We start from the raw sequence: 26,094 nt of genomic DNA, 5'->3' as shown, positions 1-26,094 counted from the left end.
ACAAAACTAAACTAACATTCAAACAAACAAACAAACGCTTCCTAACTAAGTGTAAATATAGCTGCCTGCCTGTTTGGACCATTTAGCACATTACTGCCTTTACTGAGTAACTGACGGCCTGGTAACCGATAGCCAACGCCTGGCCCTACACTAGCCTTTTCATTCGCATTAGTTCAAATTTATTTAAACGAGCAGCAACGCAGACAACAAGCTCCTTGGTAAGCTCCAACGTGGATAGGCAATCGTTACATTAGTGCTGTAAGCGCGCGTACAACTTAAGCGTACATAGTTTACTACATTCATACTTCATATTACAAACCCCTAGCATAATGTGTAAGAAAGTATATAGAAGAAGAAAGCATCGTTTATTACATTATCCTTCTCTCTCCATCTGTCTTCCGCAAATTCGGTTAATATGTTAATGTTTGTGTATTATTTTTGTTCCATTATGATAGACATATATTTTATTGACGCGTTCAAACTATTGTATACTTTATTTACATCGTTAGATCGTACACTGGCCGGAAGCATACAAGCTGCGTCAAGGCGTAATTGCGAGAAAGAAAAGGATACGAATAAAATGTTCTGCATATGTGCATCACAATCCGTCGCAGGAGGAAGCGTTTTATTGCATTCTACTTACCTAGCAACCTTACCAAAACCCTACGGGCTAGGGTGGTCCGGTGCCATTTTCATGACATGACCAGTCGCGTGAAGCCTGGTCCAACTTTCGTAAGCTTTTCGGAATCCACTCACGGCCTTGTGCCCAACCATCTCTGCCACAACTGGGACTTATCGTCATTCTGCTTCAATTTGTATATTTTATTCGTACGGAACTTCGACAACACATAAAGCACATTGTGTGAACGTGTGGGATGCAAAACTAAACTTTCAACAAAGTTTTACCATAATGCATATGCGATGAGAAATTTAATTGGTCGGGAAGTTTGTGGTCGAACCGCTTCCGTTTATCTTATTCTCATATTTACATTCACGCGCGTCGTTCACGTTCAGCAGAAGGAAAAGGTAGGCGAGTACAACTTATGATTTAAAAGACAATAAACTTACATACGCAAAACAAAATATCGTCCTTAATGACTTAACACACCTCGCACTTCTCTGAGACGTAATGCCGTTTTTCATCTCGCATCTCGCTCTTTGCGTGTGCGAGGAACACAGTCCGGCACAACATAACAAACGTACCTACGGAGACGTGCGTACTTCGTTACTCTCGTCTGAGATTGTCCAGCCGTGCCTGCAGATCGGCATCCGCGTCCGAAACGGGAGATCCGGCTCCACCACCAGACCCACCGGCCGCACCGACTGCCGCTGCCTGAGGAGTTTTCGTTCCGGACACTGCCAACGAACCGGAAGCCTAAAATACACAGAGTGCAACAGTAAAACAAGCCTATCGGACAAGCCAACAGCCGAGCGGTGGCTTACCTGAGGCAATCCGGACAGCTGATCGGTTAGCTGCAGACCCAGCTCGTCCAGCACCTGCGACACGATTGCGTCCGTTTCCTCCTCGTCGCCCTCGTCCTCCATCGCATCGTCCATCGCGTCGTTGATCATCTCCTCCTTCATGTCCATAATCTCCGACTGCTTCTCGAACTCGTGCAGTATCTTCTGGATCTGTGGCAGGTTTAGCTGGCGGTTCATGTTCGTCATCGCCTTCGTGACACCCTTCATCGCTTCGCCCATCGCGTTCTGCGACTTCAGCGTCTGTATCTTGAGCGACACGGCCTGTATGTTGGCCTTCATCAGCATAAACTTTCGCACGTAGCGGCGGGTGCGGACGAGATCCTTGGCCATAATTTTCACCGCATCCATCTGGTTTTCCTTCGCCAGCTTCTTAATGTCCGCGATGATTTTCTTCTCCTGCTGCTCCATTTTCATCTTTTCCCGGTCCAGGTCTCGCATCGCTTTGTTTAGCGCCCGCTGGTTCTTCCGCATCATCTCGTCCGGGGTCATGCGCTTCCCGAAAAGCCACTCCATCGTTCCTGCAAGGTTTTCGTACTCCCCTGATGAACAAACTAACGAAAACTTAACTTTGTACAACGCACAACAAGTTTGGATAGGTCTTTCCTGTAGAAGAGCTCAATTGTTTTTCTTTGCTACGCTGCGATTTGTTGTGACTCATCCGAATCTCATTAGTGTGTGTATGCGTGTGTTGGTAACATCGTGGAAGCCGTACGCGGTACAGCAATTTGACAGCCCAACATTTTAATCCTGCCAGCCAAGTGACAGAAGTTACAATTATACAAATTAAATCAATTTTTTTATTTGATTTATAAATCTTCGCTAATTACAGTTATCAAACTTTTTTCCCGCACAAAAATGTACAGGCTGCTCCCGAGATTCGCTGCTTTGACAACACGTTGAGTTTATAATGCCGATGTTAATTCTACAGTTCAAAACAACCGACGGAAGCCTGATGCTCTGATCGCAATTTCGGAAAATGGTCCAAGTACAATCAGATTTGTTGGAGGTCGAATGCTACTGTAGGCGAACCCTTGGAACAGATTCGAGTCCTGACCATGTTAGTAGGCACCAACCGATGGTTTATTATTAGTATCCACGGGTAAGGGAACTTTCGATGAAATCATTCAAACAATCCTTTTTTTGTTGCATCAACTTATTTTATCTCACATATGACATCCAAAGCATTTACTAAAAAGCAGATTCAGGTTGGTGATTATCATCGTGTAACCTCTATCGTAATTCGAATAGATACCACAATCACCTCGAATCGCGCTCGATAACGGCAAATTAGAAAAGCCTTGAACGTGCAACCCTACCCACGGAATGGTCATAGATTCGCTCAATAACGTTGTTACGCGCAGGATCAGGCGTTCGATCTCATCCGTCGTTATCATCCCGTGACCGTGAAAGATGGACATTGTTTCAGTGTCTCGATCCGCGTCGTCCAGCCTGTAGCTGCTAAGATACTCAGTGGGCTTTGTCTGGCAATCGAGCGCAATCATGCCAATGTACTCCAGCAGTTCATCGTGGGTACCTAACGTCTGTCGCCTATCCTCCGCAAATAGGTTGGCCGAGTTCATTCGGGGGACGGGTTCATCCGTACGCACAATTTTCCTACAGCCGGCGGGCACATTTTCAACCAAAAGTTGACAATGCTCGCGTAAATATTTTGCAATCGAGCAAGCACTGACTTTTCCGTTGCTGTATTCGTTACCAGGAGGAATCCACCGGAGCGTTAGGTCAACTGCGAGTGTAGTATTTTTTATCTGGGTTTTCGCATTAGCCGATTTCAAATCAATTTTGATGACTTTGGAAAGAGATTTTGAGAACATAACAAACGAATTAGTATCAAACTGGTGGTAATGCTGGGCGATTTGCTACAAAAAAAAAACCCCTTACCACTTTTGTCTCCTTTGGGCGATCGTACACTGATGCTGAAATTGCCTTCCAGCCTCTCGAGCGTTTCGCGCTGTAAGCTCATGATCAATTCGCCCGATGGAGTAATGGCCACACAGTCTTCCGTTTCCATGTTCGCGGTTGTGCTAATTCCCATACAGTTTGCCTTCGAAAGATCAGCATTTTAATGGTGCTAATCATACAAGGAGTACAACCGGTGCAACAGAAAATACTCAAACTCAACTCACCACGCTTTACGAATGCCTCCACAAACTCCCGTTTCAGCATCTCCATCACAGGGAAATGTTTCACGCGGTAAAGCGTACAATCTGCGGCCAGAAAAATCGTCTTCCAAGCTCTGCATGAATTGCGGTTCGTTGGCAGGAATCACCAGCGCAACCTTAAAGTGTATTGCACTAGTATCAACCAACAGTGCCAACAGTCATTTAATATATCCATCTTACCCTACGATTCAGCTGCTGAGCTTTGATTTCCTTCCGTATTCTGTGCGTCTTTTTCAGCTTGGTCCAGGTGGTTGGACTGACGATTCGTTCGACGATATAGGACGGCGTCGGGAACTTCCACACTTCGGGGCAAAGCATTTTCTCTGACGATTGTGTGAATCTTTTTACTGTAATAAAACACTTTTTAGCTCAAGTTAATAGAATTTTTCCGCTTTTGATGCTCCGGAATCAGGTACCGGTGTTTATCCGAAACACAACGTGTTTTCTTTGCTTCACTGTGTGTAGCTGTGTGTGTTTTATTTTGATAGAAGACAGTAGCGTTTATGTACTGGGATTGAAGCGTTACAGACAGTTCCAGAGTTTCGCGAATATGCAAATTTGCTCAGTCCGTTTAGTATTACTCCAGGATTTCAATTAACGCGCAACAAATACACAAAAAATCCACGTTTTAGATACCTCATAAATATCAAGTTTTTGAAATAATTGTAGAGCCATTAAAAACCCATAATTTCACTACAAATATGGGCTGAATAAATACGTAACTTGAGACTCGTCTGTAACTCGTTTCGTCCGAATCTCGACTGTCAAAGTATATCCCTGAAAAATGTAAACAAACTGCCTTTCACGATAAAGTGGCCAGCATCTATTTGATAACAGTTCCATTTCTTTTTGTTTAACCGCGTAACCATGAGCTTAGCTATTAAGCGACAAATTTCTGAATTGACAGCACTTCCGGTAGGTCCCGAAATCCCATCTGGGTCGTTTGTACAACAGTCTCATGGGTTCTCTTTCCCACAGGAATCAACATCGATTGTCCCTCAGATTCCAACCCATCGGCTGTACAAACGCATCCGACGCAATGCTTGCAAATCCAGCGGAGCACTTACTTCCATCCTTGGGTACGTGAACCTGCTGGAAGACGCGTCCAGCAACGAGGCGCTCCAGATTCTGCTCAAAATCACCGATTCGATGCACTTCGATGAAAGCGAATTCCCGGACGCAATCCGCAAGCTGGTCGAACACTTCCAGCGCGAACCCGAGTCCGCCGTACGGGTGAAAATTCTCTCCCTGTTTGCCGACCTGGCCATCGAAACCGGCATCGATGGTCAGCAGCTAATCGATGAGGTTATCAAGCTGCTGAAGGTAGAGAAATCGGCCAAAGTCATCTCGCAGGGGCTGATCGTGCTGGAAAAGATTGGCAAATCCTTCACACCGTCCGTGGCGTACATCAACCAGATGGTGTTCTTTGCGAAGGTGAAACTATTCTCGCCCAGCCACAACGTGCAGCGCCATGCCATACTGCTGCTGGGCGTTTTCGTGCTGATTTCGGACGCAGAAAAGGAAAGTCTGGAACTGATCGGCAAGTATACCGATTCGCCGGATGCCCGTGTCCGTGCGCAAGCGTTCCGCTCGATGCTGACTCTGGGCGACCGTGGTGTGCAGCTGCCAGCATCTTTGTACCCGCGGGCGTGCGCTTCTCTTACGGACGATTATGAGTGTGTGAGGAGAGAGGCGTTGAACATGGTTTTCGAACTGGGCGTGCGTCATCCGGAAGAGTAAGTATTCTTCTCCATGCTGCAAACAGCATAAAACATACGTTTCGTTTCTTATATTTTAGAATGATTAAAGTGCAAGATTCGGAACAGGAGGTTCGGCTCATCGATGACGCATTCGGGAAGGTTTGTTCCGCGATTTGCGACCTCTCGATGAACATACGCACGCTGGCCGCCGAGCTGCTCGGTGGCATGACGATGGTGAGCGATGAGTTCCTCCACCAAACGCTGGACAAGAAACTGATGAGCAACATGCGCAAGAAGAGAAGTCTCCACGAACGAAGTGCAGCACACTTTGCGAGCGGAGAGTGGTCCAGTGGCAAGAAGTGGGCCGACGATGCACCGAAGGAAGTCATCAGCGCCGACTCGGTGTCCCTCATGGCGTCCGGTGCGTGTGGAGCGCTGGTGCAAGGGTTGGAAGATGAATTCCTGGAGGTCCGAACGGCGTCGGTCAACTCGATGTGCAAACTGGCACTCAAAAACCCACTGTTTGCGGTCACATCGCTCGACTTCCTGGTGGACATGTTCAACGACGAAATCGAAGAGGTACGGCTGCGAGCGATCTACAGCCTGACCGCCATCTCGAGACACATCATCCTGCGTGAGGATCAGCTCGAAACGATGCTCAGCTCGCTGGAGGACTACTCGGTGGAGGTTCGCGAAGGACTGCATCTGATGCTGGGTGCGTGCAAAGTGTCCACCAAGGCTTGCCTTACGCTCGTCGTCTCGAAGGTGCTGGACGTGTTGCTGAAGTATCCGGAAGATCGACTGTCAACGTTTGGCTGCATGCAGCGCGTAGGACAGAAGCATCCGGAAATCTGCATGTCCGTCACACCCCACCTGCTGACGGACCATCCGTTCTTCGATAATGCCGAGCGGGACGTGGAGGACCCGGCGTACGTGTGTGTGTTGATCATGCTGTTCAACGCGGCGCAACATCTGCCGGCCATGCTGAGCCTGTTTCCGGAAACCATAATCAAACACTACGCGTATCTGCGTGACACGATGCCGAATTTCGTTCCCCGGCTAGCGGTGAGCGGTGATACGAAGGAGCTCAATCTGGTCGGGTCAACCGGATCGAGACAGTTTCTCGAGACGCTGCTGAGCAACATTCAGCGCGCTTACTCCGCGCCGCAGGCCAGACAAGCGCTGCTCAAAGCCGCCCAGGACGATCTGGACCGGTTGGCGGAGATTGATCCGGCTTTTTCCGGTACGGCCAACTTTACGTCCGTGTTCTTTGGCGCCCAGCTGCAGATGGAACAGCTGCAGCTAGCTACCACCGGCCAATCGATCAAGGCTCCGATCAAGGAATGCCTGCTGCAGCTGATCAAAAAGTGTCTGATGCTGCAGAATCTCTTCTCCAACCTTACTACCGACGATCAGTTGCTCGTGAAGCAGATGTGTTTGCGTGCCAGCGCCCTCAATCTGGTGTTGATCGTGAAGGATCGCTCGCAGAGTGCTCTAGGGCCGTGTCAGCTGTTGCTGCACATAGCGAGCGATACGAGCAGCTTCCTGCAGGAAAACACACTGCTCGTTGCTGACACGTTTACCAGTGCAATTCTCACCAAACTGGCCTCGGTAGGCGATCCAAAACCGGGGCGCGTATATCGCGAAATTTTACCGATAGTTCAGACAGCTGCTCCGGTCGTTATTCCACAAATCAACACAAACGTAAGTAGTTGGACAGAAACGCTTACACAACACAACTGACATTACAATATTACCGTTCGTTTTTCTCTCCCACAGATAAAAATGTGTAAAGCACGCATTATCGAACCCACCGAGACGTCGTACAGCGCCGAGAACGTCATCAAGGTAACGGCTGGCTTAATAGCGGCCGTACCCTTCGTGGCGGAGCTGGAAAATCTCCAGCAAAGCCAGCGGCAAGATTTGCGCCTCAAGGTGAAATATCCGGATCAAAATGTGCACATTATCGTGCCCCGGAAGCGCGATTTGAAAAAGGTTATGACGGAACAGGGCGAGAGTGAATCACAATGGCGGTTACGGACGAAGGTTCTACTCTCGCACGGTGTGTGGACCGAAGCCTCGACTGTGGAGATAACGATATGCCTGTCGGTCAAACCTAACAATGAGCTGGAGCTGTGTAAACCGGTAAAGGTACACTTTGCACCGAAACCGGTCAAACGAGGGTTGTAAAAACTGACAGCGCTAGCAGTTAAGCTTAGGGCAGGAGAAAACAGTATCGAGTGACCAATAAAAAGGGTTTTGATCTTTAAGCAGTGTCTATCAACTATATTGCTCACTGTTTTGCTGGGTTTATTCGTGTGATACTCATCGGCGCATATCCGGCCGAAATTCCTTCTCATTCGTCTAATTACTATTTTCCGTTTTGCTAATAAACACAATCCTTCAATATATCGTTCACTTCACTTAAAACATTGTTCGTACATGCGTTCCTACACGTAAAAAATTGTAAAGATAAATATAACACTGTCCATCCACCCACCTTTCTCCCCTTCACTCGTCACCCGGGGGTCTCGTATCGGATTTTTTTGTTTTGTTCGCGGAAATGTTGACATCCGGGGACCGAATGATGATGAAATCTACCAATAAATGCGCAAAATCGCATCAAAAAAGCGGAACGGAGGGAACGGTTAGGGTTGGTTTTGCTTTACGGTGAAGACCTGCCCAGCCATATCGGATACGATTGATCACATCAATCGCACGGATCGTAACAGGCGTTGAAGGCTGGTGAAGATTTGTTCCTTGCACACTTGTGCCGGTGGCCACCCTCCAGTTAGTTCGATCCATTGTTATTGATAAGATTGTTCGAGTTGATTGTAGGCGACGATCGGGATTCCTGAATTTGCGTGGCACTTCGCAGCACTTCCATCCAGCTATAAAGGAAGCGGGAAAAGGGGAACTCATATAGCAAAATTGATCAAATATTTGATCGATTTGCCACTGCAACACTCACCGATTGTAGGTATGCTCGCTCTCAGCCCGGAAGAAGTAGGTGTGATTTTTGAACGAAAGCTTAAAAACGTACTCCTTCTGCACGGCATCCTGAATTCCCGGCGGTCCGACCGTGTACCCGAGCAGTGGCAAGCTGGCGAGGGCTGCATCGTCCGAGTAGCTCTTGTAGAAGTACAGACAGAACGATGTCAGCACGACCCACAGCTTCTGCCAGCCGGAGCTGTTCTTAAACTTCCGCAACAGGTAGCCGGATATTTGATTCTGGCGGAAGGAAGGAAGGATCATTTTGATCAGTTAATGATTAAACATGCCAGGGAAGTATCACACTCACTCTCCCGGATCGTAGATGATCATCGAGACAAATCGTGACGCCCCGATGCCAGCACACGTGCAGCGCTGTGTTGTTGCGGGGCGATGGCTGTTTCGCGGCCACCTGTGGCACAAGCGCACTGCTCAAGCCACATGCTTCCAGATTTTCCTCGGAGGATGCTAAGGACAAAAAAAAGTCAGTTAGTTCTTCATTCCAACCGACCCGGAGTCAAGCAATGGCACTTACTGCACGTTTTGATCGACACGATCGGCAACTGGGTCTGTGGCTTGTACTTCAAACTGTTGGCCGCCTTCGCCAGCTCTTCCAGCCAGAGCGTTTTCTCGACCGTGGTGCCCGCACTCACGGTGATCGCCCGCTGGCCGCCAAATATCACAAACGCATTGTGCTCCGCGTTCTCCGTCAGCAACGAACGGACGGGCACGTGGCCGAGCACCTTGAACGTTTGCGTCACCGGTGACTTGACCGCGTACAGCAACACGTCGGAGAACAGGAAGAACATGCGTTGCTGGAGGCCCCGTTTGGAATGCTTCAGTAGACAGCCCTGCCGGATGAGCTTACGGTCCGGCTGCACCAGCCCATCGTATCCGTCGATGTCGCGCTGGATTTCGCACAGCAGGCTATGGTTTTCCGACGCCGTCAGCTCGCGCCTGATGACCTCGGTCGTGCGGGTCAGCATCATCAGCGTACCGTGACAGTCGGTACGATCGAAATGATCCTCACCGTAGTGCGCTAGCAGCAGCTCCAGCAGCAGCTCGTAATGCAACAGTCGGTGCAGCGGCTTCAGGATGAAGTAGCTGATGGGCAGATAGCACACCTTCTGCTGCTCAAACTCCCGGTACGTGTGCTGGAACTTATCGTCGTTATCGTACAGATCGTTCAGACGCTCCAGTATTTCTCGGTGACTCTCGACATACTCGTCGTAAATCTGTCGTGCAAAGAAAAGCAACGGAACTGTTGGTTAGATGAACCGGCGCAAACGCGCGTGGCAACACTTGTACTCACCGGTAAAACGACCATATTCTTCAGCATCACATCACCGATTCGATGCGTTTCGTGACCGCCACGTCCTTCCCACAGCAGTATCCGATGCTCAAGATCGCGCAGGAACACACTGTGATGCTCCAGCATCGACTCAAAATACTGAAACAGAGGTTGAAGATTCTCCAAATCCTCTGGAGTAAGCTCCTCGCGGAACCACTGGAAACGAATAAAACCAACTTTTCAAACGAAATCCTCCAACACGGACACTCTTCCTTCGCTTACCGTGTTGATGACATCCAAATCCTTCTTGTACGTACGCTCCGTCATGAGCAGTTCCTTCGCCAGGAAGTACGCCCGGTCGGTGGGCCACTTCTTCTTCCGCATCTCCTCGTCGATCGAACGCAGCGTTCCACTGTTCCCATTACCCATGCCGGACGTGGACGTTTGACCGTTGGCTGCCGGCTGGTTTTGGTAGTTGTTGTTGATCATGTTCTCGTCCACCGTGTGCAACGCACCGCCGTTGCTACCACCAAAGTGGCCATTGTTCCTAGCTCGAGCTTCCGCACTGCCCAGATCGTAACATCCCGTATCGCCTGCCCGGGACAGGGAATTGTTGTTCGATTTATCCGACGTTCCGAGGGCCAGTTCGTAGCGGTTGGGCGATTGCACTATTTCACTTCGCCGGTCCAGCGACACATTCCCGTTGATGCCGTGATAATCATCTGCAGGAAAGAACCAACAAGAAAGGGCATCCGTTAGCTGTGGGGTTTGTCGGCATCAACTTCTCATACATCTAGATTTTCATAACTACTACAGCACAACATACAACAGGGAAACTCAAATGGCAAATGTTATCTACAAACTTATTCTCTTCTTTGAACAGATATTTCATGCGTGGAATGGAAGGCTTTATACAAACAGCGGCGCCGCGACTGTGAAGAGGCACGATTTGCCAACTTAAACGGAACCTTACACTAATTAGGATAAAATTATTTTAAACGATCTTAATCACTGTCAACTATAGGCGTGTGTGTGAGTGTGTGTGAGTGTAGGCTAGGAATAACATGCGAATAAATATTAAAATACGATCAAATCACGTTCGTGATCGCTAACGGTCGGGGGGCATTTCAACTTACACGCTTCATTACATCGTCCTATTGCGCTTGCGTAAGCTTATGGAAAATGAACTTAGGGAAGATTTTAAAACAACTCAAATTACAAAGAGAAAGGGAGAGAGAGAGAGAAAACATTCCAAGTTCGATTTAAAACTAACTATGATTTGATTAATTTTGCCTTTATTTATCACCATCACTTATTGCGTTGAAGCACTGCAATGGATTCAAATCGGGGCCTGACTGCTATTTTGTTCTGCTTGCTGCTCGATGCTGGGTTTGTAAAACACGTTAGAGAGAATGATGGAGCAACGTGATGTGTGTTTGTGTGTTTGTGAAAGTAATGTTCCCTTCCTTTCTTCACTTGCGCAGAAGTAGTATGGGCTATATTGGATTTCTTAGCTTGAATACCGCTTTCTTCCCGCGCGATCAGCATTTCCTGTTCTAAAACTATCCCGATCGTGGCATGAGTAAGTCTATCATTGTTTTTCTTTAACTGGTAATATGCTTGTGAAATGTTTTACGAAAAATTGAGTTTCCATGCACTGCTCCATAGACCATTAGCGGGCTCGGAAGCAATAGTACTGACCGACTGGCCGGTCTTTGGCTGCTAGTAAGGGAAGGGTTATTTTTTGGCAATCATTTTGGCTTGTCTGAACATGTTTTCAAAGAGTAAAAACTAGATATTTTCTTCTTTTTCTTTTGCTTTCTCGCATCGCTTTCACAACATATTAAACCTTCCGCTTTTTTTTGCGCTACCTCCCAAAAACCCGAGATCATGTCCCACCAGTAACTAATTCTAATTATGCGTAATGTTTAATATAAGTTTGCTCGACTTTCGTATATATGCGCCGCCACGCTTTCCGTGTCCTTCTGCTCATCAATATTCATAAATGCCTTAAGTAAACAACATTGTCTATGATAATAACATACTTATCGTCATGCGCATATTTGTGCGTGCTTATTAGAGTACTCGGCTTTTGTCAGCCCTCGAATGAATATAAATGTGTGTATGTGTGTTTAGTGTGAAATTATTTTCGAAACATGTTGAAAATTCATTATAAAACATGCTCAACGCGTGTCTTCTTGGCCGCTTTGGCCGACCCCACCGTTCCAAACGGTCACATCGCATCCCGTGGTGAGCTCCATTAATCTAAGTTCATTCGCTGTCTTCCGGTTTTGGCCTCATTGTGCGTGGAGCAGCTAGCAACCCCACGATTGATCGATACTTTAAAACATTGAAAACCGTTTTATAATGAATGTTAGACTTTTTGTTATAAATTCTGAAGAACTTCCGGAATAAGGCAAGGATAGGAAAACACAAATAAATATCGTTCCTTTGACTCGTTGTCACGTAAAGTTTCCCCTCTCTCTTAGCTCAACACTTTTGCCTAGCAAATTAATTGATTAACAACCGCAAAGAAAGACAGGGCGCTTGTTAACGTAAATTCCAACCCGCTTGCCCTATCATCAATTTTCCGTTCAACATTTCATAAATATATGGATGTTTGCAAGTCTAGAACTCTGGATTATTAGAATATTATGCGTTTTTTACTCATCCTTCACTATACTATGCTACACGAGTTATAACGATTTACTTCCTGCATTTGCTCTGTAATACTGTTACTTCCATTTTTAACCTAATCTCTTTTCAACTTTCGTTTCCCTACGACTCCTTTCCAATCCTTTCTTACGACACTGCAGACCTAACCACTACAAACAAATGGAAAACGTGACGATATTCATAAGATACGCTTATTCTCCGTTGCTCCGAAATGCTTCTTCTGCTAATGTAACGGTGGTTGTCGCTTCACATAACCTCTTAATAAGCTTTTTCGTCTAGTAAATGCAGAGATGAACACACAGAAAGCCAATGTCAACAATTTAGTACTAACGCTACCCTCTAGCTACCCTCAGAGCCGACAGAGCATGAGGGTTGGCGAACACACACACACACTATCCTTACGTAGAATACGGATAAACTTTTCGAGGATTTAAAAAACAACCCAAAAATGGTAATGTATAAACGCTAATGTAAAAAATCACTCAATCAGAGGAAACAACACAGGTACGTTATTATGCCCTTTTTGCTTGCTTGGATCCTTCCATTTCAGCCCCCCCCCCCATACTGTTGCGAACAGAAGAATACAATGGGGTGAGATTCATCATCCATGTTAAAAGCTTGTCCGCGAGCTACATTTAGCGGGACGCGCGATAATATTCATGAGGAAGAATAATGGGCGACTAACGGATTATGTTAAGATGTGGCATGTTTCCTTCTTCACCACGGCCGTCTTGGGGTTTCAACATTGGCACTGGAAACTGTTACTGTGTTCCTTTGGCTGATCGCTACTTCTACACGTTTGCGTCCTAGAATCGCATCGTTCAGCTCAGTTCGAGATTCGTTTAGACAGCATTATCTTGCTCTTCATCGTCCTCTTCAGGCCCGGGCATATCATCCCCTTCGGGATCGACCTCTTCCTCTTCCACGTAAATCGGTGGCGGTAAGGCTTTCAGGTCGAACGCAACCGACACATCGAGCGGTTTATCCGATTCGACAAACTCAAGATGCTGCTGCTGCAGCTGTTGATGTTGCGCCTCCAGTTCCACATACCGCGGGCGACCCTGTTCCATGCGCCGGGCATAGGAACAGGCCGACGACGATTCGTTCTCGTAATCGGACAGGAAGTCCGGGTAAGGGATCTCCACGTTCTTCTGATAGCGTGAGCTAGCACCGGCACTGGCACCGCTGCTACGGTTATAGCCCGCCGCGAAACTGTCCTCGCTCGAGTAGCACACATCGTCCGACAGGCCTGCTTTCGTTTCGGAACAGCTGCCACTTTCCGGCGTATACTGTACACCCTGGTACTCCAGGTCGTGCTGTTCATCACGCTTCGTCTGGCGCAATCGACGCTGCCGGGCAGGTTTTACTGGCGGCGATGGAGTGTCCGACTTGTACAGGTTCGGGTTCGTTATATGACCCAACCGATCGTAGCGTGGGAATCCCATCTCATCCACGTTCTCCGTCATGTCGAGACCCTCGAATTTGTTCGAATACGATGCACTCGGGTACACCCCCGCCCCATTGCGGCTCGGGGTCACATCATCCTCATCTGCCCGGTACGTTTCGTCTTCGTAATCTTCCGGCAACTGCTCCAACTCTTCCTCAAAGTCTGGATAACGCTGATGCTGATGTTCCATCATTACCGCGTCCGACGAGCCTGATTCCAGTTCCGGAAAATAGCCCTCCGAACACTCGGAACTTTCCTGGTGCTCTAGCGGACGATCCTAGGCGACTCTTCTTCAGTGGAACCGTTCGTTTTTTACGATAACCACGCGATCGTAGCTTTGGATCCTGCGCACGATGATCTAGCGAACTGTCTGTATCGTTCCCACTTGGTGGACTCTTGGGAACGAAGTTGCGCGGTAGAGAACTCTTGCGGGGAGGTTTCTGCACCGGAGGCGGCAGCTGGTTCGGAGCAATTGGAGGCGATTCCGAACTGAGGCTGCTGGAGTAGTACGGTGAGCAGCGGACCAGCTTTTCCGGTCGTGGAAACATTGGTGATGAATTGTCCGTACTGGTCGCTTCGCTGGTGTGAGTCGTGGTCGAAGAACTGCCGAGACTTTCCTCCACTATCTTGTTCAGATCCGACGACACCAGATGCTCGTGGAAGGACTGGCTGTGGCGCATCTTGGTCGTCTTGTACTCGCGGATCTGCGACTTGGACAGTGTTTTATCGTCGTAGCTATGGTGCTTTATCAACGGCTTTTCTGCCATCGGCGTTGGGCTGGAGGAAGGTAACGAGTCACCGCGCGGAGGTTTGCTAGGTGCCGTCGAAGTAGTAGCAGCGATCGGTGTAAACTCCTGGCTTTGATACCGCTCCGTGAGCTTCTCGTTCTGTCCGTACAATTTCTCCGTAAACGTTTCCGTGTCCGATATATCCTGACTCTGGTAACGCTTGGACATCATTTCGAGCGATTTCCGTTTGCTGGCACCGTCTTGCGGTTCAACCCTCGTAGACATGGGGCTTCTGCCTTGCGGTAGAGGCTGCTGCGTTACCGGCATTCGCTTGGGACTCTTCTCGATCACATCCACAATCTTGGGCGGTAGTCTCGTAGGACGATCAGGAATCACGCTCGCTTCATTTGCCGCCTTCGAGCTTGTTCCTGTCTCTGTCGGGATGTGTTTCGTTACCTGCGGCTTCGCATGCACTCCCGGCAAATCCTTGCGTCCGTGATCCTCGGGCGATGCGACCGCGACCTTCTTCACCACCTTCGGGGGTTTTAGCGGCACGTACTCGAATGTGCGCGTCGGTGTTGCAGATGATCGTTCGCCGGAGGAGGTACCTTTCGCACTACCAGCACCGGCTCCACTACTTTCCAGCTGCTTCAGCGCTTCGACCTGCGCGATCAGGGTGTTGCTGCTGCTCGTCGACCATTCCGTGATGGTTTGCGCCATCTCGGTGAGCGTCAGCGTAGTGTCGTCGCTCTTGGTGCCCGACGAAAACTTGGTGTCCGTTTCCGAGTTACTGAACGGCTCGTACCGCGGACACCCGCCGTTCTCGGACACATTCTCCAGCGAAAAGCGCTTTCCACCGGTATTGTTCGCCTGGTTCGTGTTGCTGCTGGAAAAGCTACCGCTTGTCTTTTCATCTAGACTCTCGGTTGACTTGTGGACGCTCGAGCTGATCGAGCTCTTGGTGTGGTTCGATTTTTCGCTCTTGGCATTGCCGGAATGGTTCGATACGGCCGACAGACTGTCCGATCCGGACAGATTGGCATACTGCCGCACGGTGTTCGTACCGGTCGACCATTCGGAAATGCTAAGACCAATCGAGGTGTCCTCCGAGTGCGAACTGTGCGTGCAGCGCTTTTGCTGCAGTCCCATCTTTACCGTCCCGTCCAGGTCCGTACCGAACGAGCTCGTTTCTTCCTCGGAATGCGAGCTGTGCGAACATTTCTTGCACGATTCGTTGCTTAGCCGACGCGGCTCTAGATTGCGCAACCGTACCGTTTCCTCCATGTACGTGCCGCAAGACGTCGAGAGCATATCGTCGATCGAGGTGTCGGAGTTGTTGGAGCTTCGGGAAAACTTTTGCTGCTGCGTGCCGTATTCCATACCGCCCGAGGATGAAGGTTTACTGTCATCCGGCGATATCTCAATCTTCACCGTGCCTGGGCCGAACACTTCATCGTTCATGAAGAAATCATCATCCGTGATGGGACTCAAGTTCTGGGGAGACTTGGTCGGTTGCGATATGATCACACGATCGGGATTCGAGTCTTTGCCCACGATCCCTGTCGTGGAGGATCCCGGTAGCACGCTGGCTTGAACATATGTCAAACGTTGACTTGAGACAACTGGTCGGACCAAGAGCACCACTCAGACAGGTCGCATTGTCGTACGTAACTGCCGCCTCGTAAGTCTTTGAATCTTGCATGGCGGACACCAGATAAGCAGTGCTCTCGTAAGGAACCACCATTGACAGTGACGGGCTTGGTGAGGATCCAGACTTCCCGGACAGGGATGATCCCGAGTATGAACCGGATCCAGAGGTTGTTGGCACGTAGTCCCTTTTCGGAGGTTCTGGAATCTCATCACCAGCAACCTCCGCATAATCCGGATCGGAAGTCATCGGATCCTCCGGTGGTAGGTTCCGTGAACGATTCCACCATTACCTGCATCGGATGCTGTGGTTCGTTGACATGGAACGTTTGCACGTTCTCCACGATTGGAATGTGTTCTAGCATGCTGGATGGTGGTGTAGGCCAATTGTCAGACTCCTGTGACTGTCGCGCTCCGGCCATCGCTTGTTCCGTCCAGTAGGGTCTCATCGGCGGTGGCATAATCATACCTGGAGGCCCTCCGATGCACGGATCAAACCGCTCACCAGGTGTACTATCGTAGGGTATGTCCGGTAACGGCCAATCTTCCGAATCTTGACTACCACCTCCTCCCGAAAGACACTGCAAGTCGGGTTTACTTTCTACCTTCTTTAGGCCACTGCCAGCACCACCTTCCGTCACGTGCGATACTGTGAAGCGGCCGTTCCTCACCACATTGCTCTGATAAATCTCCGACAGACGCTCTGCCGCAGCCGAATCACACGGAATATCCGGCATTTCCGCTGAAGTTCTACGGTCGGCATCGGAAATGTAGGCCGGATTCGAGTTGGAATGTAGATCGGAACTGAGACTCGCCTGATGCTCACTAGAGATGGCCGATTCGTCGTGCACGCTCAAATCTTCCAGACTCGATTTTTCCGCCTCTGCCACCTCCTCGCCGCTGGATTTCTCCGAGTTCGTACTGCGCTCCGAGATTCGCGACAACGTTCGGCCCACACCGAAGCTCGCTCCATACCCAAGTATATCTACCGGATTGATAGCGATACCGAGTGTGGAAGTCATCTCCGGGTAGCCGAACGTCGCCGGGAAATCGTTCAGCTCGTCCTGTATGTCGGAGTCACTTTCCTTCTGCTCGTCCGGAGACAATTCCTTCGAATCTTGCAGCGGAATTTTCTGTATCTCTATCGTTTCCGTCGCAATTTCAAAGCTTTCGTAACTTTCTTGCTCTGGTGGAAGCCAGTTGTCCTCCACGCTTGAGCTGCCGGAGCTTTCGATCGGATAAGGACGCCAGGTAGACACCTGCTCTTTCTGCAGCAGATCGCCCTTTCGTTGTGCTGCTCCCAACGATCCTGAACTACTCTCGGTTTCGAATGATCCCAACGATCCCTTCGATTCTAGGCTTGACTTTGATTCCAGCGAGCTGCGATCACCTCCATCGGCACTGAGCAGCTTCAAAGTTCCCGACTTCAACTCGGCAGTAGTTTGTTGAGTTTGTTTCTCGTTCGGCGGTGCCGTTCGGCATACTTTCTTGTGCAGTAACGTCGTACGGACGGGTTTCACCACCCTTCGGTTTTGCAATAGTTCCTCCGCTAGCCTGTGCTGTGCCCGAGGGACCCCCCAAAGGTCCAGGGACAACTGTACCACCACCACCATTATCCGAACTAGACTCACTTTCTTCACGCTGGAGCAATCTTGAAATACGATCTTCCGGAGTTTCTATATCCAGCTCCGATCCAGACCCCAAGTCTACCGGGTACTGCTTCTCAAGCGTTGGAGAAACCTTCTTGACCGCCACTCCATCATCGTACTCTTCCATCTTGAGCATTGCTTCACGCAGCTCCCGGCACTTCATGTGCTCCATCGAGTCCATGTCCTGCGATATGCCCAATGGTCGTGAAATGGAGCAACTCAGACTTGATTCTTCATCCAGCGACCCTTTACCGCGAGGAGTGCTGGAGTCATGTCTAATAGGACTTGTTTCATTTTCACGACTCGAACCCGTATCCGAGCTGCGAGATCTTTCGATTGATAGTCGCAGAAAATCACCGCGCCTTTGCGATGCTTGCTTTTTATCAGCTTCTTGATCGCGATCGACAGCAGCAGATCTTACCACCTTTTCGCGCATCGGTGACACTACTTCCGCTTTTTTCTCCGGTACCTGTGGAAGCGGATGATCGAACGCTGAAGGGGAGGATCGATTGGATTGAGGTTGCGACAGTATGGGCACATCAACTGACTCCACAATCACCTCCGATTCGGGCATTGCATACTCTTTTACGTCCTCAAACGTCGCTTGAGATTCTATCCTGTAGTGAGTTCCCGCATTATCCACGAAATCTTCCTGCTGGCTGCTTACTCCTTCAGTGCCGGTAAACTCTTCACAAGCGATCGTCACCCACGAGCCTGTTTCATCGCTTCGGCTTCTTTCGAGATTCAGCTTTCCCAGAATTTCCTTCCTGTTCTTGACCTCTACTGCTTCCAGTTCCTCCGCTTCAAACCCATCCTCTTCGTCCACAATGTCCTCTTCTTCAAGTGACGGTTCTTCATACTCAATGGTGGGCACACGCACGGGCGGTGGAAGATAGCCGCTCTCTTTCACATCTGCATCCTTGAGTTCGCTTACTTCCGTTAGCGACTCTTCGCTACCAACTTTCCCGGGAGGCTGTTTCGTTCTGTCTGAAGCTTCCTTGTCTCCAGCCTCGTCTGATGGATCAGGTGCAATGCTCGCTGTGCTTGAATCTACTACCTTCTCCTCCGATCGTCTCTTCATCAGATCGAGCGTACGTCGCTCGGATATTATATCCTGCATGTCGAGCTCTCCTCCAAACTCTGACACTGGCTGTGAAAGTGCACGTCTCTCCACGGCTTGCGGCTTATCCTTCTTGTTAACTTTTTCTGAGGAAATATTGCTATCAAGGCTCTTGCCCTTATCGAAACGCGATGAAGGACGATGATCCTCGATCGATTTGCTATCACTGTCCGTCGTGGATTTACGTCCTCGACCACTGGGAGATGCACCGCGATTATTATCCGAATCGGGTGAATCCATCTTGGAGGAGCAGTGCACGTCTACCTTTACCACTTCCTGCTTCCTGCCTGTTGTCAACCCGTGTCCTACACTCTCCGAATCGGGAGAGGTAGCATCACCACCACCGTACGAAGAAGCACTGCTTTCCGTGTAGTTTTGATCCAAACTGCGAGTCTTGTACTCGATATCCAAGTACTGCGGTTCCGACTTTTTCTCCAAGCTTTTCGACTTGCCCTCCATCCGCCCCTTATGCACGACCGACCCTTCGATCTTTTGCTTCAGTTCCTGGCTTCTGCTTAACCGCGTCGGACTCTTAATGACGATGCTACTCTCGTCCGCGGAACGATCCGAATGATCGTCAAATGATTTGCTTCGATCATCGAAGCTCCGACTTGCCTTGTCCAGCTTCTCAACGCTTTTCTGATCCTCGAAGCTACGACTTATCTTTGCCAACCCGCAGTCCAGCTTTCTCGGCGCTTTGGCAATAAACACGTGATCTTCCGGTTTCGATTTTATGTCCGCATCGATGATGATCTTATCGCCCTCGGTCTTGACGGAAATCTTATCCTCTGGTGCAGGGAACTGCGGCAGTTGATCCTTCACCGGGCTGAGCATGTTGATCGTTTGTTTCATAGCCGATTCGTACAGTTTTTGCTGTCGTTCCTTACGCCGGGCGCGTTCCAGTTCGCTTTCTTCCGTAGACTTTCGGTCTCTGCTTCCCAGACGCTTGAGCTCCATCTTTTCCAGTGATTTTGATTTCTCTTTAGCACTTGACCCTTTTCCCTTGCCCAGTGCCTCTTGACTCTTCGTCCGCAGCATGTCGTTCGGTGACGTAGATTTCTTCACTTCGTCAGAAGAGCGTCGTTTCGGTTGGACAAGCTTCTCCGAACCCTTCGGACTGGTAGACTTGCGCTGAGGTTTAATAGCGACACCACCTCCCGTGGGTGTTTGTGTGCCACTGTCCGTCTTTTGACGCGCTTTGCCCGTACTTTCGACGCTGCTAGCACGACTGATGGCCGGGGACGTTTTGATGGAGCTGTTGCCCGAGCTGAACGGTTCAAATTTGTACTTCGGTATCTCCAGAATCAACTGATGGCCGCTCTTGAGCTTGGTTTTGGTTTTGCGCTTCTCTTTTATCTTCACTCCCTGCAGTTCAATCTTTTCGATGTACTTCAGCCGGTCGAGTAACTCCAGCTCATCTGCATCGATCCGAACGCACTTTCGTTCCTCCTCCGTTGTCGATGTTTGGCGCGAGATGGTCGGATCGCGGATAACGATTGCATCTCCACAAGAATGGACCGAATCTTCCTGCTCTTCCTCTTCAATTACCGACGCTTTGGATGCTTTTTGTTGTTGCAATGGTTTCACCTCCAGCACTTCCTCTTCCTCTTCATACCCCACCGTATCATCCTTCGAAGAGAACGCATTCATCGGTGGTAGTTTGTGGAGTGAAATTACCGGCGTATCGAGACTCTTGGCACGCCGACCAGAGGTGGGCGATTCTTGCGCCTTTTGACGCTGTAACGATGCAAAAGCTGACCCTTCACTAAGGTTAAGACGAGCATGAGCAAACAGGATCGGCGCGTGGCCCTTCGATCGCATCACAATCGACGAAACGATCAGCTCTTCAATCAGCTTCGTGCGCGAGGGTGACAACTTGGTCACCGTCCCGTCCTCCTTGCCCTTCTTCAGAGCAGTTTCCGTCTGTTGTTTTGTTGAAAACCCCAAACTATCCTTAGAATCGCCCAGATCGTTGCAGGATACCCCTTTCGCCGAGTCTGTTTTGTCCGCCAGAAGCTCCCCCGGCTTCGTTTGCTGCTTTTTACCCTCATCTTCCGAGCTGGGAATGGAGAAAGATCTTTCCGAAATGCGACGCAACTCAGTGCTGGTGAGCTGTGTTGTCTCAAGCTTCACCGTATGGTAGCGACTTTCAAGTTCCGCCAGACGACGACACTGCGGCGGTGATCCTTCTATCTCCGTCGAGCTCATCGTTTGTCCACGTGCCCACGCGTTCGAAGCCATTTTGCTCGATTCATGCTTCAGGATCGGTTCTATCTCTTTGCGCGACTGAGGTGGAGAAAATTCCAGTTTGGTTGGCATTGCTTCTGCCGAACCAAACACATCATCCGAATCGAGACTCTCATCGTCAGATGAAAAGGAAGTGATGCGTGTTTTGGCATTGCGCTTCGATTTTCCACACTTTGTCTTAATGGGAGCGACCCGGGTCTTGACCACACGTTTCGGTACGGCTAACTCGACGTTCTTTTTGTCTACGAGTAGGTAGGGAAGATCTACCGGTTTCGCTTCGAACTTTCTTTGTGGCTGTTGCAGTTGCTGTTGAGCGGCATTACTATCCGTCTTGGAGCTTGTTGCGGAATCGCTCTCGATTTGACTGAGTTTGCTATTCAGTTGCTCCAACATCAGTGGATCCATGCGCTTTGTTATGTCCCGTTTCGGACTACTTGCTAGCTGCACTGTTTGAACCGTCTTGTCCACCTCCAGCGTTACCGGATCCACCTTCGACAGGTCGATGTTTTGCGTGAACAGGAAGCCCTGCTGATCATCTGCTCCGGTCTGTTCTATCAGTAGCTCTGTATCATCCTTCACTCGCAGCAGATTTTCCTTCGATCCCACGAATGAGCTTCCGTCGCCTTTCCCACCGTCTGACATTAGCATCTTGGGCGATTTCGGAGACTTTGGTGACTTTGGAGATTTGGGACTCTTTGGCTTTGGAAAGCTACGATGGGGAGTAGTTTTGCCTTCCACCAGAGGTGAAGGAGCGGTCCCGTTCATGACGTGTCGCTTGTGCAGCACATACGGAATGTCGTCCTTCAGTACGGTTTTGTGCGATGAGCGACGCTCCTGATAATCTTTGAAGAAACTCTTCGGCATCTCGAAACCATTCCTTGGCAACTCGACCACATCTGGGATCACGTTCATATCGTACGATTGTGGCAGCTCAAAGTGACTTCCGTGTGATTTGCACAATGGCGGAGCGCTAGGAATTTGCTTGTACAGGTATTCTTCTTCGCTTGAATCTGCCGGCGTAAGATCGATCGATTTCTGATGCATCAGCGTATGGCGACGCGAGTTCGGTCCTAGCCGGGGTCGATTAGCTAACGAGTTGGGATCTGACTTCGTGCGTTCGACCGTTGCGTGAGCGTACGGTGGAATGCCGCTGATGACTGTTGATTCCAGCCCAACCATCTTCGGCGTGTACTCTTCGAAGTGCGTCTTGGCCATCAACTCTTCCTTGCGGGTTTTCCTCGGCAGAATATGAGGCGATTCAATCTTTTGCTTGTCGAACTCCGATAGCAGCTCCGGAGTGAGTGGATAATCTGGACTTACTTTGGCCTTTGCCTCCACCATGATCGCCGTCGTGGGCGTTTCATCGTTTAGGCTGCTGGTAAGGGATTCGATCTTCTCCTTATCAAAGCTAAAAATGTTCTCACTGTCCGATTTTTTGCGGAAAGCTCGCGATCTATCGATGCGCTGGCTCTCTGTTATGGCCGTTGGCAAACCTTCTATTTCCTCCGGCCAGATGTGCGTCGTTTTCGGTGGCTGTTTGTCGATCGGCTTCGGTACGGCTGTTGGGAGTACCGGTGAGGGAGATTTGTACGCTGAGTATCCCACCGAACGGGAGCTTCTCTCCAGCTCCACGTTCTGCAGACTGATTGAGTGAACGTGTGAAGTTTTGTTGGCTCCTGCACCGACATCGTTCCCAACACTGGTCGGCTTCGCCTGAGCACTAGGGAATGTCGAAGAATAGATTTGATTATCGTAAAAACTTGCCGCAGTCGTCGATATTCCATTCTTCGCCATCGAAGACGAACCATCATCATCTTCGCCCACTCGAATGTGCTCGTCCGAGTGACTCACTTTGGCGCGGGAATATATTTCATCCGACATATCGGCCGCATCGGCATCCAGCTCATGCTCATGCTGCTGCTCACTGGCGTCGTAGTAGTCACTTTTGGAATCTTGACTAGAATTTCGCGAGCTGCTGTCGAATCGCTTCGAAAGGTACTTTGCCTTCTTGCTCGTGGTCGTTGGCATTTCATAATTTTTCGTCAACAGTATATCCATACCTCCGAAGCAATCCTTCGAGTCCTGGCTGGAAGCTCGCGAGTTAAAACCTGATCCCGATTTGCTCTTGAGCGTTTCACGTGATTTCTTGTTGCTATCCGTGTGATAGACGCTGTCTTTCGATTTCTTGCTCGAACCACTGCTCTTGGACAGCTTCGACTCGTAGTAATCACTGCGCGACTCTGGACTCGACATTCGCGACGATCCGCCCATGGCCAGTTTGATTTTCTTGTAGAAGTTACCATCCGACTTTACGCACAGCTTTTCACGCGGCAAATCTCTCGGATCTTCCATCAAAAACATATCGTCGAGATCGTCGATGTCTGGAGCACTTTTGCTTTTCGCCTCCAAACTCGAGCAGTACCGCGAGAGGCGAGAAATGTGATGCGAATGATGGCCCGATGAATGCTGCTGGTCCGGGATGCTTTCGTCATCCGTCGGGATGTAATTACCCGAGTCCAGCGAGCAGGATCTTGTGTGGGCTTCCGAATCGCCCTTGAACTTGTAGTACAGTTCGTCGTCTGACTTTTCCAGCAGCTCGTAACTGTCATGCGAAAGATCATCCTGAGACCCGTACTCGTAGTTTGAATAGAAGTTTTGATTATTGTGTTTGCGATAGCTCGTATGATCGATGGTATTGTACGTGGTGCCAGGATAGCTGGAAGAATACACCTTTCCTTCGTTAGCCAAGAAGTCCTGGCTAACCTCCACTGAGTAGTTCGATTTTTGCACGTACATCGAGTGGCGCGAGTCGTCGTAGCGCGTCACAGGGACTGTCGATGCGATCGGAGGTCAAGAATTCTCGCTCCATTAGAGAGAAATCGGCCCGACCTGTTGAATCGTACCCATAATCACAGAGTTCCTTGCACGAACTGCTTCTTAGCCATGCCTCCTTCGAAACATCTCTGTTCTCGCCCCGCTGACGTTGGTAGTTCATGTATTCTTCATCCTCAAAATCATCCTCATAGTTCTTGTACTGCACTGTCGAGTAAATGTTTGCATTCGACAGTTCATACTCAAGCCTTTCCGACGATGTTTTCTTACTATTCATTGGATCATCAGAATCGCCCCCAGTACCGCCTCCTCCTTTCAACAGCGAGGAATAGTGCAGATAATCATTGGTCACCTTCGATGAACTTGGCAGATTGTTCAACGAATGGTGCCCGACGAAGTTATGCTCGACCGAACTACCAGCTCCTCTACCAGCGCTGCTCGATCTTCCCTCACCCCCACTGTAATTGGAATCGATCGATTCGATCTTGGCAAGCTGCGAGTTACGCGGCAGCGAATGTGACGTTCTCGGATGGATCGGTGGCGGATTCGAGCAAGAGTACCGATCATCATCGTCCGTTAGCCCGTTCTTGTGAGTAATCGTCGTGGCCAACGAGTGAGAGTTGGGTGATTGCGAGTAATGCTGCTGACTGTGGCTAAAGTAGTCCGACGTATCGGAAGTACCGGTTGTTGCCGCAGTATTCATCGAAATGAGCTGAACGATTGTACATCTCCCCTGCGCTTGCCGAGCTCAGGGGTCCTGCACTTGGTTCGTTCAACTTGCCTACGTTCGTACTTATGTTCGTATGACTATTGTAGTTCCTAATGCTATCGTCTATGAACTCATCACTAAAGTGTTTACCAGGGTAATGTGTGTTCGTTTTCAACGTTGCAACTTGTACCGTGATCTGCTGCTGTTGCTGTTGCTGCTGAGTTGCTTATTCAGTTTACTTTTCCTATCCACTGTCGCGTACAGCTCGTCACTGAGAACGGCCTTCGGAGCACCACCACCACTACCACTTGCATCTGTGCCTCCTAACCCACCACCACTACCAGAAGCCATCGCTTTAATCTGCGTGGCCGTCGCATAACGAATATCAATCTCATCGTCATCCTCATCGTCCTCCAGGTACGGGCGGCGGATCGCATTCTCGTCCTCAACTTCATCCATAATCTCGTCGTCCTCCTCTTCAACTTCTTCGCCTCCTCGTCTACGTTTTTGCGCGATTCTGAGCCCATCCCGCCGCCACCACCACCACCACTACCACCGGAAGTGGTGGACTTTCGATGACGATAGAGATCATTGATATCCGAGTAGATGACATTATCCGGTGCCTCGTCCGACAGGTCCGTTCCGGTGCTTACTGACTTAGACATCGAATAGGTACTCGTATTGCTATAACGGGCTAGTGTGGCACTGGGGTATTGAGAGCTGCTGGCTCCCCCCGCTAATGCCCCCATTCCCGACCCCGAGGCCACCGACCCCGGCAGCAGCGCTGAAGAGCGCCTGGTGCGAGTGTCCAGCGGCAACAAAACACTCTCCCGGCTGGTGGAGGAGACCGTTGTCTCCCCCATAGAACTGCTGCGATCCCCCGGTTGGCCCAGCGGCCCGGCTGAGGCTCGACGCTGCTGTTGCTGCAGCAGCTGCTGTGGCTGCGTGGTAAATCTGTGGCTGCGATGAGTGTATTTGGGGGACATAGTGGCATAGAGGCGGTGGTTCAGACCTAGGATATATGCGATTTGGGAACACGGTTACGATCGATTAACGTTCTGGCAGATTTCATATTGTAAAGAATCAACCAAAAACGTAATCATAAGACGTGAAACAGAAAAAAAAACCAATGCCAAAACTGATATCTCCAAAAGAAATATGTAGAAAACAACATAACCATCTCACCACAGTCCCAAAATATCGCACTTAAAATTATTAAACGAAAATGAACTTAAACTTATACTGCTTAAAGCTGACGACGGCTCAGTGAAAATAGTGAAGTCGATAGTAAACGACCCAACGACACTTAATTCTAATAAATCTGAAAAAAATCCCCCAAGTTTATAAAAACGCTTCAAATTTAACAACAAACAAAAGCAAACTAAGGTAACGGAA

General features: G+C 49.5%; 5 protein-coding genes across 8 annotated transcripts in view; 1 reads left to right on the top strand and 4 right to left on the bottom strand.

The window, feature by feature from the left end:
• Nucleotides 1–792: 792 nt before the first annotated feature.
• On the bottom strand, nt 793–2,199 carry LOC118507135 (charged multivesicular body protein 2a). The gene is made up of 2 exons (XM_036045164.1): nt 1,444–2,199; nt 793–1,375 (listed from the first exon to the last, which is right to left on the bottom strand). The coding sequence occupies exons 1-2, from the start codon at nt 1,993–1,995 to the stop codon at nt 1,226–1,228; spliced, it is 702 nt and encodes a 233-aa protein (XP_035901057.1). The 5' UTR covers nt 1,996–2,199; the 3' UTR covers nt 793–1,225.
• A 279-nt stretch (nt 2,200–2,478) lies between these two features.
• LOC118507134 (ribonuclease P protein subunit p40-like) lies at nt 2,479–4,164 on the bottom strand. Its single transcript, XM_036045163.1, has 4 exons — nt 3,843–4,164; nt 3,627–3,778; nt 3,382–3,544; nt 2,479–3,289 (listed from the first exon to the last, which is right to left on the bottom strand). The coding sequence occupies exons 3-4, from the start codon at nt 3,533–3,535 to the stop codon at nt 2,646–2,648; spliced, it is 798 nt and encodes a 265-aa protein (XP_035901056.1). The 5' UTR covers nt 3,536–3,544; nt 3,627–3,778; nt 3,843–4,164; the 3' UTR covers nt 2,479–2,645.
• A 254-nt stretch (nt 4,165–4,418) lies between these two features.
• LOC118507124 (integrator complex subunit 4) lies at nt 4,419–7,649 on the top strand. Its single transcript, XM_036045132.1, has 4 exons — nt 4,419–4,577; nt 4,641–5,398; nt 5,461–7,066; nt 7,142–7,649. The coding sequence occupies exons 1-4, from the start codon at nt 4,530–4,532 to the stop codon at nt 7,550–7,552; spliced, it is 2,823 nt and encodes a 940-aa protein (XP_035901025.1). The 5' UTR covers nt 4,419–4,529; the 3' UTR covers nt 7,553–7,649.
• The window catches only part of LOC118507122 (FERM, ARHGEF and pleckstrin domain-containing protein 2), a 28,670-nt gene continuing 10,201 nt past the window's right edge, over nt 7,626–26,094 (bottom strand). For all 4 annotated transcript variants that reach the window (XM_036045127.1, XM_036045128.1, XM_036045129.1 and 1 more), the window contains exons 10-15: nt 9,927–10,366; nt 9,666–9,860; nt 8,889–9,588; nt 8,664–8,821; nt 8,334–8,593; nt 7,626–8,253 (exon numbers count right to left, since the gene is read on the bottom strand). In XM_036045127.1, coding sequence (XP_035901020.1) covers nt 8,154–8,253; nt 8,334–8,593; nt 8,664–8,821; nt 8,889–9,588; nt 9,666–9,860; nt 9,927–10,366 — 1,853 coding nt within the window. In that variant the 3' untranslated portion in view covers nt 7,626–8,153. The remainder of the gene's footprint in view (nt 8,254–8,333; nt 8,594–8,663; nt 8,822–8,888; nt 9,589–9,665; nt 9,861–9,926; nt 10,367–26,094) is intronic.
• LOC118507136 lies at nt 11,243–25,291 on the bottom strand. The gene is given in 8 exon segments (XM_036045166.1): nt 11,243–14,045; nt 14,047–16,076; nt 16,078–16,386; nt 16,388–17,691; nt 17,750–23,987; nt 23,989–24,666; nt 24,668–24,921; nt 24,924–25,291. Coding segments are annotated over 8 exon segments (11,931 nt in total). The 5' UTR covers nt 25,159–25,291; the 3' UTR covers nt 11,243–13,162.

This window comes from Anopheles stephensi, chromosome 2, assembly GCF_013141755.1.
Source record: "Anopheles stephensi strain Indian chromosome 2, UCI_ANSTEP_V1.0, whole genome shotgun sequence".
Classification (NCBI taxonomy): domain Eukaryota; kingdom Metazoa; phylum Arthropoda; class Insecta; order Diptera; family Culicidae; genus Anopheles; species Anopheles stephensi.
This window is presented reverse-complemented; position numbering and strand designations above follow the sequence as displayed.

Excerpts from the sequence above, each read along its gene's own strand:
- LOC118507135 (XM_036045164.1), bottom strand. The coding sequence starts at position 1,995 with ATGGAGTGGCTTTTCGGGAAGCGCATGACCCCGGACGAGATGATGCGG. Across the intron at positions 1,376-1,443 it reads AGCTGTCCGGATTGCCTCAG|GCTTCCGGTTCGTTGGCAGT; the intron begins GTAAGCCACCGC and ends TGTGTATTTTAG.
- LOC118507134 (XM_036045163.1), bottom strand. The coding sequence starts at position 3,535 with ATGGGAATTAGCACAACCGCGAACATGGAAACGGAAGACTGTGTGGCC. Across the intron at positions 3,290-3,381 it reads GCCCAAAGGAGACAAAAGTG|TCATCAAAATTGATTTGAAA; the intron begins GTAAGGGGTTTT and ends CTCTTTCCAAAG.
- LOC118507124 (XM_036045132.1), top strand. The coding sequence starts at position 4,530 with ATGAGCTTAGCTATTAAGCGACAAATTTCTGAATTGACAGCACTTCCG. Across the intron at positions 4,578-4,640 it reads CTGAATTGACAGCACTTCCG|GAATCAACATCGATTGTCCC; the intron begins GTAGGTCCCGAA and ends TCTTTCCCACAG. Across the intron at positions 5,399-5,460 it reads GGCGTGCGTCATCCGGAAGA|AATGATTAAAGTGCAAGATT; the intron begins GTAAGTATTCTT and ends CTTATATTTTAG.